At 32.9% G+C, this 15,008-nt stretch overlaps 1 protein-coding gene across 10 annotated transcripts; it reads right to left on the reverse strand.

The window, feature by feature from the left end:
• Window positions 1-8,320: 8,320 nt before the first annotated feature.
• Window positions 8,321-14,825, reverse strand: LOC147407354 (uncharacterized). Of its 10 annotated transcripts, XM_086435872.1 has the most exons (5): window positions 14,674-14,824; window positions 14,316-14,457; window positions 14,142-14,180; window positions 8,819-9,042; window positions 8,321-8,694 (listed from the first exon to the last, which is right to left on the reverse strand). In XM_086435872.1, the coding sequence occupies exons 4-5, from the start codon at window positions 9,008-9,010 to the stop codon at window positions 8,569-8,571; spliced, it is 318 nt and encodes a 105-aa protein (XP_086291998.1). In that variant the 5' UTR covers window positions 9,011-9,042; window positions 14,142-14,180; window positions 14,316-14,457; window positions 14,674-14,824; the 3' UTR covers window positions 8,321-8,568. The 10 variants fall into 10 exon arrangements, with proteins under 10 accessions (XP_086291998.1, XP_086291999.1, XP_086291995.1 ...); XM_086435873.1 differs by having other exon boundaries at window positions 8,819-9,023; window positions 14,142-14,457; window positions 14,674-14,825; XM_086435869.1 differs by having other exon boundaries at window positions 14,142-14,457.
• Window positions 14,826-15,008: the final 183 nt, after the last annotated feature.

The raw sequence follows: 15,008 nt of genomic DNA on the forward strand, positions 1-15,008 counted from the left end.
GTGTGGTAAAACTTAGGGTGCTGAACATTTCCCATACATATATATATATATATGGAAATGTTCAGCAACAAACATTTTGGCAAGACATGGGTTAGAGGTTTTGGAATGGGCTGATTTTTGGTGAGGATGATCTCTACGGTGAGGACATCATCATCACCAAAAATCAGCCCATTCCAAAACTTCTAACCTCATCAAAAATGGTTTACAAAAAATGGAGGGTTCATGATTTTTCAACTTGTAAACATGGGGCTAGAAGTTTTGGAATGGGCTGATTTTTTGTGAGGATGATCTCCTCACTGTAGAGATCATCCTCACCAAAAATCAGCTCATTCCAAAACCTCTAACCCATGTTTTGCCAAAATGTTTGTTGTTGAACATTTCCATATATATATATAGGGTCCCGTTCAGCAACAAACATTTATATGTATATATATGGGTCCCATTTACCACCCTACGCTTTACCAAACGTGTTTTGTCCTACATGGGTTAGAAGTTTTGGAATAGATTGATTTTTTGTGAGGATGATCTCTATGGTGAGGAGATCATCCTCACCAAAAATCAGCCCATTCCAAAACTTTAAACCCCATTAAAAATGGACAGTCCACAATTTTTCAACTTGTAAACATGGGGCTAGAAATTTTGGAATGGGCTGATTTTTGGTGAGGATGATCTCCTCACCAAAAATTAGCCTATTCCAAAACTTTTAACCCATGTAGGACAAAACACATTTGGTAAAGCGTAGGGTAAAGAGTAAGGTGTTGAACATTTCCCTATATATATATATATATATATATATATATATATATATATATATATATATATATATATATAAATCATCCTCACCAAAAATCAACTTATTCCAAAACTTCTAACTCATGTAGGACAAAACATGTAGGGTAAAGCGTAGGGTGTTGAATGGGACCCATATATATATATATATATATATATATATATTGAGAATAGACGACCATTGAACTTCCACTAAGCTTTTTAAAAATTCGATAGTGAAAAATAATTTTTTTAAATGTTTTTTTTTTTTTTTTCATAGTTCATAGAAGTCCTTTACACTAAATCACCGGATCATGTTTTTTTTTTTTATGTCACAAGATGAGACCAAGGCCCTTAGCAAGGGTGAAATACTTACCAACTTAGTAAGGCTAGTTAGACTCTTCTATTTGTTTGTATTTTTTGAACTTTGAATGGGGTGTTTTAATCTTTAAAAAGATTAAAGATGAGAAAAATATAATCGGTAAGCATGTGAGTGCAATTCTATTCTTCTTTGAAATTGAAACTTGAGAATGAGAGAAGGGAACATGGACAGAGGTTTAGAAAATAGAAAGGGTTGAGATCTTAGAATTAAGTTATTTGTTCGAGAAGATAATAAATATTAAAATATATCCTCATAATTATTAATTATTATTAATTAATTATATTACTAAATAATAAATATAAACATCTTCTTAAATAATTTATTTGAAAAAAAAAAAACCCTATTAACCCATTTACTCAATGGGTACCCGATGGAGACCCGATTTTTAATGGGTCCTTAAAATTACTATCCATAACCGACCCGAAAATTAATCAAATCTCTCATAATGGACTCAAAACCGATTAACCAGTTTTAGGTACATCGGGTAATTGGAAACCCCATTGACATGAGTAGTTACTTAAAATTCAATAATAATAAAAAAGGTTTTAGCTATTATGCCTTTGGACTCAAAATTCTTCAATTTTTGAAATTTTATTTTATTTTATAAAATTCTCTAAATAAGGGACTAATCGATTAAATCAGCAAATCAAAAAATTTATCAATAGAATACAATGACATTTTTACCTTTCAACCTTGAAATTTTGTCTTTTCAATGTTCAAATCTCAAGACCAAGATGGAATTTTTGGGGAGGTTGAAGATGACAAGTTTTCATAAGAAACTGAGAAACATCACCTACAAAAATTCCAAACGAGGCAAATAGTGGAAATTGGTGTCATGTTTCATCTCATTAAGAATGAGTTGACTTGCTTGAGTCATCTCATATCCAACTAGACAAATAATGAAAACTGATTTAAAAGCTTATACGAATTCATAATTGTATCCAAATAATAATTATAATTTCTTATTATAAGGTGGACTGGTAGATGTTGTTATAATTAAAATTTTATTATTTTCTATAAAAGAAGATATTAGACTCGATTGACTCTACCGAGTTTTATAAACTCAGCTGACATTTGCAAAGTCAAGTCATTTCGAATATCAGATGAATGATTCACACTCCCCCCCACCCCCACCTTCTCTACCACTTCAAATCTAATTATTGTCTATCAGTGGAATGCATGTGTGATGCACGAAACTTAAAATGTAGGAGAAAGGAACAAGTGATTTAAAATGAAATATATGAGGAGGAGAGTTACGACAATGTATTAGGAGGTGAAAATATCTTTGATTCTTAATAGGACACATGTCAACTTGAGATCCATGTCGAGTGGGGGCAGAGCGACTCTCAAATAAGATTACATGAATCAAGGAAGGGAAAGTGTGGTAGTAAGTGGCGATGTTCGTCATGTCGGAAAGAAAACCTGTATAAGGATAGTAAGTGCACTTTGCCAAAGAGTAAGCATGAAGTAAACTTCCTAAACATGAGGTCTAATTAACAAAAAATGTCTTGGGTAAGGAAAGATGCAAATTCTCGAGGTTGTGGGACGAATAAATAAGAATTGTGTTTTGAGACTCAAATTGGGATTAGAAATATAAATCCTATAAATAGCCAAAAACAATCAATGATTAGGGTGATTCTTTTATAAGGATTACTCTTAGAGTTGCACTAATTTAAGCATTGGAGACTCCTTGAAAAATATCATTGTCTAGAGCAACAACAAAACAAAAGAAGATTCATCCGTGACAAATCATCAAAACTCACTGATTAGGGTTCTTGAGTTTATGGGGGTCACAAGTAAAATTCTACCTCACAAACAATATCCTCTTTTTTCAAATTTAAGCAATCTAATTCGATGAGATCACATTAATATGTTGTTGATAAAGAGAATGGAGAGGATTGAGCTTAATAGATTCAAAGTAGAAAAAATCGATTCAATGAGGTTAAAATAATTATTAACGCTAATATGAGAAAAGAGAGGGTTGAACGGCATTTAATATTGGATTCAAAGTGGCAAGAAAGAGAGGGACATCGGTTTAATATGAGAGAGAGAGAGAGAAGGGTATATTTGAGAATCTAAAATTTGGGAATGAGAGAATGATAAGATTTTTCCGTCAATTGTTCTTGAAAAGAAAAAAAATTAGATGTGAGGATATTGAGAATGTTAAGATGTAAATTTTAATTAACATAAGTATGTGTTGATATAAGATATGGATGTAAGATGCATTGATACTTTTATAACTTAAAAGAATTAATTAGTGTGGACTCCACATATAAGACCCACCACCTTCTCTCCCTATAATGATAAATAAATTCTTTCCCAAGCTGTGATAAAGATACGTGCTAAAACATATGTGATCCGTACATGACAAGTGCACAGAATTATACATCTTTTTTCCTTGTGTATCCCAAAGAAAAAGATTTGCAGTTCTGTGCACTTGCCACATACAGACCACAAATGTTTTAACGCCTTCATTTTATCATTATTCTTCTTTCATATCAACTATGTAAAGCAGGTTTACTACTCAACTTCATTATTAGATATATGTTATCATGTAGTACTATAATGTCTTTTAAAACTAAATAACAAAATTGTTCATCGGTGATGTGATGTTTTGGATACCCAACGAGTTGTATTTGGAGAGAAGTGGCTGGAACATATTTTTATTTATATTAATATCAAAAGCTTGATATTCATCCTATTAAAATTTCATTTACGTGGCATATTCTTTTAAAATATCTTCCAAAGTATAAATAATTTGTCGTATCCACTAATAACAAAATTTGTTGCCTGTTCTCCTAAAAATATCCAATGGCATACTCTTTTGGATTTCAACCAAAAAAAAGAGTCGTGCGGAGTAACATTGAAATGTATATCGTGAGAGACATTTCTGACATGGATGTGTGTCAGAACCATAATAAGATCTCAATGAAAAGTATTTATGGTTCTGACACACATCCACATCATAAATGCCCCCTACGATATACATTTTAATATTAATTAAGCATTATTCTGAAAAAAATAGGACATACTCTTTTGGACCTACTAAGTAGGGATGCCAACCTTAACATTACCCATGATTATGACTCGAAAAATGATATGAAGGTAATGAGTTTGGGTTAATCTTAATTTGGTCTAGGTCATAGTCGATTTGATCCATCTAACCTAATATTAAATGGATCTTGCCTAGGTTAGGGATGAGAGTGGTAATCTTAATACAACTCGTGAAAACGACACAAAATTTTTAGGTTTGAGTCAAGCCTAATTGAGTTTGGATCATAATAACGTTAACCCGTCTAAACATGATTATTAAATGGGTCGTGTCTTGGTTAGAGACGTCAACCTGCTTAACCCGTTTTGACATGAATAGTTATTATGTCATTAGCATGTCGTTTTAACTCATGAAACATAGGAGGTATCTCTAATATCAAGAATTATTCAAGGGTTTTTAAAATTTCCCATTTTTAACTAGAATTTCATGGCCTTTTTATAATATATATATATATATATATATATATATATGCTTTTAGTTTGGGAAAGAAAACATTTTTCTTACTAAGTTAGTAAAGAAAGTTTCCTAATTGCAATACCTTGTGACTTCCAAAAACATGATTTGATGTCACAGGGATGTAGAGGACAAAATTCTAAGAACTTAAAAAAAAAATTGAAAAATACTTAATTTATGTTAGTAAATATTGGTTTATGGTTGTGTAACTTTATTTTTACTAATGGTATTTTATTTTTGGCAGTGGAAAAGGAATCTGGTTTTTTTCACTTAAGATTATAATTTTAGTGTAACCCAATTTTATTGAAGAGGTTACATGAGTCGGACCAAGTTACATATTTAATAAATGTGTTGGGTTTAGGTTTAAGTTTTTGGCACAATTATTAAATGAGTTAGGTTTGGATTGGGTGAATTTTCAAAATACCCTTAACTCAACACAATATAAACACGACACAACCCATTGCCACCCCTAGTTAGGGACGTCAACCCGCTTAACCCATTTAGTTATCATATCATTAATGTGTCGTGTTAATCATGTACAACCCAACTCATATAAAATCCATTTAAATCATGAAACATAAGAAGTATCTCAAGTGTCAGTAATTATTTAAAGTTTTTTTAAAATAACCTATTTTTTGTCAAATTAAATTTCGTAGGACGTTTTTTAACACATTTTCATAATACATATCTAAATAAAAATAAAAATATAGAGGATGTTTAAGATATCTATCAAATAATTAAGGGTTAAACTTGTAGTTTAAGAAATCATTTCTAAAAGATTAATTTGAATGCTAAAAATCTTTAATCCTTATTTTCTTGGTTGTAATTCTTTATAATCATATGAGTCTCTCTTGTCATATTCATCTCTGCAATTTGAGAAAAAGAAGAACAACACGTCACAGTTGATAGGTACCTCTTTGTCTCCATTTGTATCTCTACTTCTCTCTTTTTCTGCCTTTGTATCATAATTTCTCTTTGCTTATCTTCTCTTATGATTTTTACCATTCTTATTCATAGGTGGAGATAAGTAGTTTTTGTAGTAGGCTATCGACACGTTTTCTTTTCTTCTTTTCCGATTTCTTCATTGTGGTAAATTTTTGTGTGGTGAAGGTTAGTTTATGTTTTATGATAATTCATGTATGTTTGTGGATATTGGTTTATGTTATGTGATTTAGCTTTGTTTTGTATGATTTTTTATTTTTGATGATAGAAATGGGACCTTTTTTTTTTTTCCCTCTTAAGATTATAATTTTATTAAGTGGGTTACATAGGTCGGCTCAAATTACCTATTTAATAAATATGTTTTGTTTGGATTTAAATTTTTATACAATTATTAAATAGATCCGGTTTGGGCCAGGTACATTTTCATAATATCCTTACCTCAACACAACCCAAACCCAACACAACCCATTGCCACCTGTAATACCAAAAAGCTAAAATACTTATAGGACAAATATATATGCTTTAAAAAATGTATCTGTATTACATTAAATTACAATATATGTTACAAAGAGACTATCTATTTAATTATTATTTTTAAATCTCAAATTACTTATAAAATAATTCTACCTTTACATAAATACTAATGTTTATAACTCAAATGAAAGAGCACAAGCCACCCTTTTGCAATACTACAATGAGACTAGAGTAAGTACTCTTGATACAAATTATACTTATTAAATATTTTTTTTAATTATAAAAATTTACATACATATGTTAGCTCAATGGCAATTTCGGATCGATAAGCGGCTAATGCCTGTAGGTCACGAATTTGATATTCAATATGAATATTAACTCCCCATGGGCCACCCGTGAGGGTGCACCCTCACTAACCTGGTGTGTGTGATGTGTGGACGTTGCATGTGCCTAGGACTAGTCCTTGGATAAGACCATGGTCTATGAACATGGCAAAGTTCAGATACAGCCCGACCCTGACTATATGACTACCCCGGCTACTAGAAAAAAAGAAAGAAAAGAGTATTATGACGGGAGAAAGGACAAATCCACATTAATGACCTTTTCAAAATTATAAAGTTATCCTTATTTTTCTTCCCAAAATAAGTCAACATACACAAGTTTGATGAAAATAAACATACCTCCTTTTATGTTTAGGATTTATTTTAGGGTGGTTTAAACATACCCCTTCATATTTTGATAAATATTAGTGGTAGCACCTTGTATTTTCAAATTGATAACACACCCCCTTATCTAGGTTTAGTCAAAAAGACTAATAGAAAATGGCCTAAGTACTCTTTTCTTAAACCTCTAATCAAAGCCCTATGCTTTTTTTTTTTTTCTCTCACAAAATCTGTAATCATCAAGCTATTAACTTATAGGATAAAATATCTTTAACGTATTCAATCTCGTATATATCTTTAACATATTCAATGTCTTGTAGAAAATCCTTGATTTTTGTATAAAAAAATCCACCATTCTAAGTCTCCAAAGACTGTATCACAATTCTCAAGAGGAGATAGAATCTTAAATTGAAGATGAGTTTAGCCTAGGATAAGCTATATTTGACCTATTCAACCTCTTCTTCGATCCATAATTCATAATGTTTTTGTAAAAGCCCTTGATTTTTTTACCCAAATATCCATCATTTTAATTCTCCAAAAATCATTATCTTATTCTTGAGGTTTGAAGATTGAAGAAGATAGAATCTTAAGGTTGAAAACTAAGGTAATAACCAAGTTAAAGAACACTTGGGAGAGAGGGATCAAGGGGTTTTCGAGCAGAGGTTGAAGATGAGGAGGAGGGCATTTAGAATAAGACCTAGGTCTAAATCACCTTTTGTTTCAAAATAAAAGAACGGCTGTGTTTAGACTGCCCATATATTTAGTTGCAGCACCCAAGTTTTATTTTCGACTTATCAAGTTTAGCAAGGGCACCCACAATCACACAGGCACCAAGGTTTTTTAGGCAGTGCCGTAAGGATCCTATTGACACCATTAAGGTTATGATGACAAGACCCTGTGGACACTAGCAAAAAATAAATAAAAATTAAGAAATTAAAAAAAAAAAAAAAAACCAACTGTACGTAGACAGGGTCCTGTCGACATGGGGAAAGTTTTTTAGAAAGTGACGATAGGATCCTGTCGACGCCATTAAAGCCATGTTGACAAAGTCCTATGGACACTAGCCAATTTTTCTTAAAAAAGTGAGGTTGCCCAAATCAGGCCCCCAATTAAGCAAATATTCAGATGTTTGAAAAATACGTTGGCACCCCAGCTAAATTGTTGTGGGCGCCTTTAACATTGGCCTACGAGAAACCCATTGTTTCTAATTTTTCACTCGGTAGGAATTTTCAAACATGACCTCTCTCTCTCTCTCTCTCTCTCTCTCTCTCTCTCTCTCTCTCATTTGAACGGTTCATTTAAGGCAATGTTTTAATATAACTAGTATTGTTTGAATATAATGATTTTGGTGACCATGATTTCCATGGAGACGTTAGTTCGCAAAGTTGGTTAAAAGAATACAACTATGTTAACCCAAATGATACCTCAGTCCTTTAAGGGTTCATGGCTCCAATTAAGTTTTTAAAATTTGGAAAAATGGTGCCTTGTTGCCACTTCAAATAGAGTTACTCTTCTCCAAAGACTACAGCAGAAAACACATTACAACAGAATATGAGCAATCAAATAAAAATCCATGAGAACTCTAAATGAAAATTAAACATTTATTAAGACTGACATAACAAAACAAGATGTATGCTGGTTTCGCATATAAACAGCTGCCACTCTGTGATATTGTAACCTTATATACCACTAAGTCTTTTGCAAGCATACAAAAAAAAAAAAAAGGAAATTGTTAATGAAATCTAAAGACATCTACAAGAATCCATCTGTCCTTGTATAAATCCTGGAGCACTAATACTCAAGTTTAATCGATCAAAAGAAACAAGCAAGATATTCTAGTCAACAACAGATGTTCGTAGTGGCAGAGAACTTTCAACTTCTTTGGCACTTGAAAGAGAACTTTCAACTTCTTTAGCAGTACTTGAACTCCTCTCTGCAACGATCTTTGACATTCCAAACATCTGAAATGCACCAAGTTTCTGTCAGCAACACATGCATATACACCACATTTTTATGAAAGAATTTCACATATCAATCCATCCCTTCATCTTATTTTGTTGGACACAAGACTAATTAGTCACTAACCTTTTGAATAGTCTTTTTAAAGCAAGTTTTGTGTTCATCCATTGAAGCATTAATGAACTCATCAATGTGATCCCTTATATCGGCCAAGAAATTGGCATCATCTGATTTCTTCTTTCGACAAGAAGTGCTGAGTGAAGGGGTGGTAGAGGATGGAGGTGGTGGTGGTTCTTGTACACTTTTCTGAGACTCCATTTCTGGTTAACACCTGGTATGAAACTTATCACCTTACCAACATAAAAGAGAAAAAAGTTTAACTCATTATTCAGCAAACTTCATGGAATCCATAACATCTACTTAACAACAACACAATACAATTATTTTAAAAAATCCCCAATTTCAACACAAAATAAGTGATTTAGGAGGTAAAAATAAATCAGGTTAGTTTCACGATAATGATTAGACAGTTGACTTGCTTGTGGATCATTTGCCTTCACTACACTATCTAAAAGAATGTGCTGGACAGGATTTTAAAGTTAAGTCATGTGGGTTTACTTCGTAACAAGATCTCATACGAAGGATCAATGAATGATTGGGCCATGGCCACCCTTCTTATGTGAAACATGTCATTCATGACACTGAGTTGAATAAGTATTTATGCAATAATGCTTTATTATATACACTGTTAGGTTAACTGCAAGGCATAGAAGGGTATGGCATTCTCTAGGACAACTATGTTTAAATTATTAGTTACGTTGCTTAATGAATAGTGGGTTGGCACACTAGCAAAAATGTCCTCAAAAGCCGATCTTCAATAAAAATTCATAAATACAACATTAGATAACAACTTCTGGCCATGCCAACCAGCAAGAAATGTAGTCTACGAACCAAAAAAATAAAAATTATCTGCAGGCATAAGAAGGAAACAAACTAGTCTACATCATGGAAGATCCTCAAAGCCCCAAAACAAATGCTGGAATGGTTAGATAGAACTATTGAGGTAGATCGATGTGCTTGCTACCTTCTACATTTTTATTTCTTTTTTTTCATTTTTTCTGGGTGGGGGGATCCCATATTATCTCTAGCATATAGTGCCTGGAAGATCTAAAAAGTGTTCCAATTATTGTATAATTAACACAAATGCAACGATTAACAAGATGTAGTTGAAGTTACTTTTTTTTTTTTTCTCTGACATGACTCTATTTTTATAAATCTACATCAAGTGTAACACAGATGTTTTGATAAAATGGTGTGTCAAAGTAATGTAGAAATTAATATTATAACAACGCATTGCACTCAAAACCTAAAATGGAAACCTTATTTCGACCTCAAAACATATTACAGTTGATTCTTACCAACGAAAGAATATGTCAAACACAAAAAATCACACAATTCAAAGCAAACCAAAACTGCAATTTATGGCCAAAGACATCCTGTCAAAAAATTTAGGAACCACAGGAGTCTCTCCATGCTAAAATAAAAATGTCAAGTCTGTCTCTATTCTGGCCAACTTACAGTCTTCCTTGATCTTTCTAGTGGACTTACAGTCTCCCTTGATCTTGTCGAGTCCTACAGTAGTGACCTTATTCGGGAACATGACTGAAAGTAGGGAAGCCATAATGCAACCTACTAAAATACCTATGTGAGAAGCCCCTGCCCATCTCCAGCAAAAATAAATATTTCTTCTTAAGAAAAGCATCATCTTTTTTAAGTATTATCAGCAATAGAAATCACTTGGTTTCAAAGGTACAAATTTTATCTGAGTTGTCTATGTTTATGACTGTCCAAAACCAAGTCTTTCGTTATTGAGAGTAAGTTCGTATTTTCTTTTACTATCAATGCCATGTTCATTTGGGTCTTCCTCTCACTCTTAAAAGACCTTCAACTTGAATATTTCTTGTAATTAAGGCTGTAATTGAACTTTGTTGAACATGCTCAAACCAACTCAGCCAATTCTTTGTTTCTTTTTTTTGGATAACCAAAATTTTATTAAATGAGGACAAGGAATCCTCGAAGAAGAAAAACAAACGGAAGACAAACAAGGAGAACAAGAAGAAAAGTAAAAAAAAATACAAGCGCAACACAACCATCTCCCAAACCCACAACAATCACCCTCTAACAACAAGCTCCCATCTAAAAAGGAAACTCAACTCAGCCAATTCGCCCTCTTAGTTTATCGCATGTTGGAGCCACTCCTACATTTCCTTGAATGAGCAAGTTTCTAAATTTATCTTTCGTAGTCTTTCTACTCATCCATCTCAACATAATCATCTCTGCTACGCTTAATGTATGAACATGATGTTTCTTGACTGCTCAAAATTCAGCTCAAAATCTTCCTTTTAGTTTGATTGGTATGTGTCTATCACATAGTACTCCAGAAGCATTTATGAATATACTATTACTAATACGAATTTGTTTCGATATTACCATAAATGTGGCAGCAACTTGTCTGAGTCAAGATCGATTTGTATCAGCTCTTGATCCAGACTGTGTTGTGCTCACAACCACATCTTCAATCTTCAGTTGACGTATGGACTGAAACTTAAGCTCAAGTGTACCAAATTGATAATGTTTCTGTTTCGCCGTCAAAAAATAAAGAGCTCTATAATTGGTCACAGCATCTCCACCACCAAACAAAACAAATAACAAAATGATGGAAATGGCTAGTTTTCTCCATATATATATCAACCTGAAAGCCTCAAGAAGTCCCACTCCAGTTCCCATCCTTGAATTTTGCTAAGAAGATCAAACTAATCCAAATAGTTATACATAAAAACCTATATATTTTTATTAAAAAATGAAAGCAGTGCAAATAGCCATTGAATAACTCAACATGATTTGGTCTAACATGCGCCAACATTTCTTAGTTCTACTACGGAAGCAACAGGCTTTCTAATTTATTCTGGCCTTCAAGATTCATTAACAGTAATAGTTAAACAGACATGCTACCTATATATATAGGGTCGGGTTATTACGACCCCCATTACGACCCCCTTTGCGACACACCTTTTTGTCTTATATGGGCAAAAATGTTTGGAATGGGCTGATTTTTTGTGAGGATGATCTCTGTGATGAGGGAATCATCCTGGCAAAAAATCATCCCATTCCAAAACTTCTAACCCCATCAAAATTGATTTACAAAAATTGGACGGTCTATAATTTTTCAACAAAAATCGGACGGTCTAGAAGTTTTGGAATGGGATGATTTTTTGCCAGGATGATCTCCTCACCATAGAGATCATCCTCACAAAAAATCAGCCCATTCCAAACATTTTTGCCCATATAAGACAAAAAGGTGTGTCGCAAAGGGGGTCGTAATAACGCGACCCATATATATATATATATATATATATATATATATATATATGACCACCCATCCTTCAACAACCACTGAATCTTCCACAAAATCTGATACCTTGCTCTTGATAGTCTAAACTGACATCAAGGTTCAACCTGCACTTGTTTTCACCTCCCTTCAACATATTATTTGCTTCATGTGAGGATGCAAACCCTAGTCATTTAATATGACCAGCATACATATACATAAAATTGTATCCTTCATGAATAATGACTTCTTGTCGTGTTAACAAATGGCACCTCAGACCCTTCATATAACATTGTCTCAACTATTTAAGTTTTCAACATTAAAATTTGAGGTAATCAACTAAGTAGGCTCTACAAAGTAGGAGGGAAAAAAAAAGTTGACCAACAAAATATATTTATTACTAGACTCTGAAAAGAAATATATCAATAAAAATTTCTCATTTATCAAATAAAAAATGAAAAAAAATAAAGAGCAGGACCGTACATGTTGAGAGGTATTTACAAGAATTGAAGTTTAGTTTGATATAGTGGTTGGCAGGGAAACATGAAAGAGGAATAGAGGATTATCAAAAATATAAGAATTGACTGAGAAAGATGGGAGGTAATCTTACTTTTTTTTTTTGATAAGTGAGGTAATCTTACTTTAGTTTACTTGAAATCTAATTTAGTTGATGCAACATGTAATTCATGGTGGGTTGATATCATTCAATGCTAATATGCACATTTCTAGTAACTTGTAGGTGTTCAGGAACACATCCTAAAGATATCAAATCTTGTTCTCTCTTACTTAGAAGTCTACATATGATCTTGGAAGACAATTTCATCATCCACATGTGCATGAAGTTCGATGACTTCAATGATGGTCTTATAACAAATTTAAGATTAATTATAACCCATGTACAGCAGAAATGGAAGGTGAATAAGCTTATAGGTTTCCTAACTACAAATACCTACATACTTTCACATATCATGATTGGTCTATTTTTTAAGTACTATTTGAAAGAGATACCCTCTTGTGTTCTGAAACTGATGACATGCCTATAGACTAATACATGTTACACTATTTTGTTTTTCTAGGCATTTTGTCAAACATGGAGATATCAAAACAACATTCAAACATGTTGTAAACATGGATTTAAAACTTGTTTTGACGTCTTGTCTCGTCCATGAACGAGACCAAGTCATCTCAGACAAGTTTTCCGATACGTTTGAGTCGTCTCGTTCAAGAATGAGACAAGTGAACCATGGTTTTAAATCTCATCCGATACGTTTGACTTATCAATCCATCTCGTTGGTGGATGATACCAAGACGTATCGGACGAGATTTAAAACCATGGTTGTAAAACAACTTAGATAAAATTTCACCTTTTCAAATATGACACCTAATAGGAAATAACTCTACTTACAATTACAAAACCTGATAGCTCGAATTTCCTCGAAACTTCCATCAAACACAAACCAACAAAACCCAAAGGTCAAAGGTCAAAGCCAATAGAACTTTCAAAACATAACCTATACTATTAACAGGATTTCTCTTTCACAGAGAAGTATATATATAATCGATATTCGTTCAGGCAACATTTTAACTATGATATCTCAACTAATCCACATGTTAGTTCATTAGCAAGAAACAATTGGGGCAGTTGCAGGAAACAAAACTAATGAGTAGAGATGTAACATACAAATAAGAAAATCATTAATGAATTAATAATAATAATAATAATCTAATCACAGTGATTGTTTTTAAACCAGATTAAATTGAACCAGATCGTTTCATAAGAATTAAATTCGAAATTCGCAGGATTTTTTAATTCACGAATCAAAAATCAGAGAGAGAGATTCAATGAATATTTTTTATTCGAAAATGATTTTCATCATACAAGCAGGAGTGTCCAAAACAGGGAGAAAAAATAAATAAATAACAGTAAAAAAGAAAAGAAAAATAAGAGATTTTCATAAAGGATAACTAGGGTTTCTGTCTAGATTTCAGGAATTCATGGCAAGGCCGAAACAAAACGAACAAATACGAGATTAACAGATATATCATTTCCAGTAAACTTACCTCAACTGAAACGGAGAATGACTAAAGATATCGCTTTTCCTGAAGTGGACACAACTTTAGTCTTTATATGAACGAAACATGGAAGGTTCTGGCTTGGAGAGCAAGCAATACTGACCCCCTGTGATTTTCTATAATTCCACAATCACCTCCTAAGATTTTGATAATTTCACTTACCTCCCTTTCACATAGGGCTGTCAACGGATAGGTATCCGATTGGATAGTACTATATCCGAATCCGATCGGATATCACTAACAAACATTCGAATCCGAATTCGAAAAATATATCGGATATCCGATAATATCCCTCATTCTCAATCTGTAAAAAAAAACAAATCGATTTTCAATTTTTTTTTTTTAATCTTCTAACAATTCCAGTCTTCAAATCGGATAAAATGGGGTTTTATTTTGTGTGTGTGTGTGTGTGTAAGAGAGAGAGAGAGTATCTTTGGAAGCTCGTCGGTCGGAGAAGACGATGGTTATGGTCCGTCAGTCGGATTTAACAAGAGGCGAGAGAGAGAGAGAAAATGTGTACCTGGATGTCGCCGGCCGGAGAAGAAGATGGGTATGGAACTCACAGTCGAAACCCCCCTCACAGATCGTTAATGGCTGCTGGTTCTTGTGTGTTGAGACATGAGAGAGAGAAGATAAAGGTTGAAAAGTTATGTTTTGTTGTATAATATGAATACACGACACTTATATATGTATACAGATAAAAGTTTTGTATAAAACATGAATACATAATATGTATATTATATCGAAACGGATATTATCCGATCGGATTTCGCAATATCCGAATTCGTATCCGAAATTCATTCGAATTTTAAAATAACATCCGAATCCGAATCCGATATCCAAAATTTTTGGATA

This window comes from Akebia trifoliata, chromosome 3 (assembly GCF_017979445.1).
Source record: "Akebia trifoliata isolate Shusen 1 chromosome 3, ASM1797944v1, whole genome shotgun sequence".
Taxonomy (NCBI): domain Eukaryota; kingdom Viridiplantae; phylum Streptophyta; class Magnoliopsida; order Ranunculales; family Lardizabalaceae; genus Akebia; species Akebia trifoliata.

Excerpts from the sequence above, each read along its gene's own strand:
- LOC147407354 (XM_086435873.1), bottom strand. The coding sequence starts at position 9,010 with ATGGAGTCTCAGAAAAGTGTACAAGAACCACCACCACCTCCATCCTCT. Across the intron at positions 8,695-8,818 it reads TTAAAAAGACTATTCAAAAG|ATGTTTGGAATGTCAAAGAT; the intron begins GTTAGTGACTAA and ends GGTGCATTTCAG.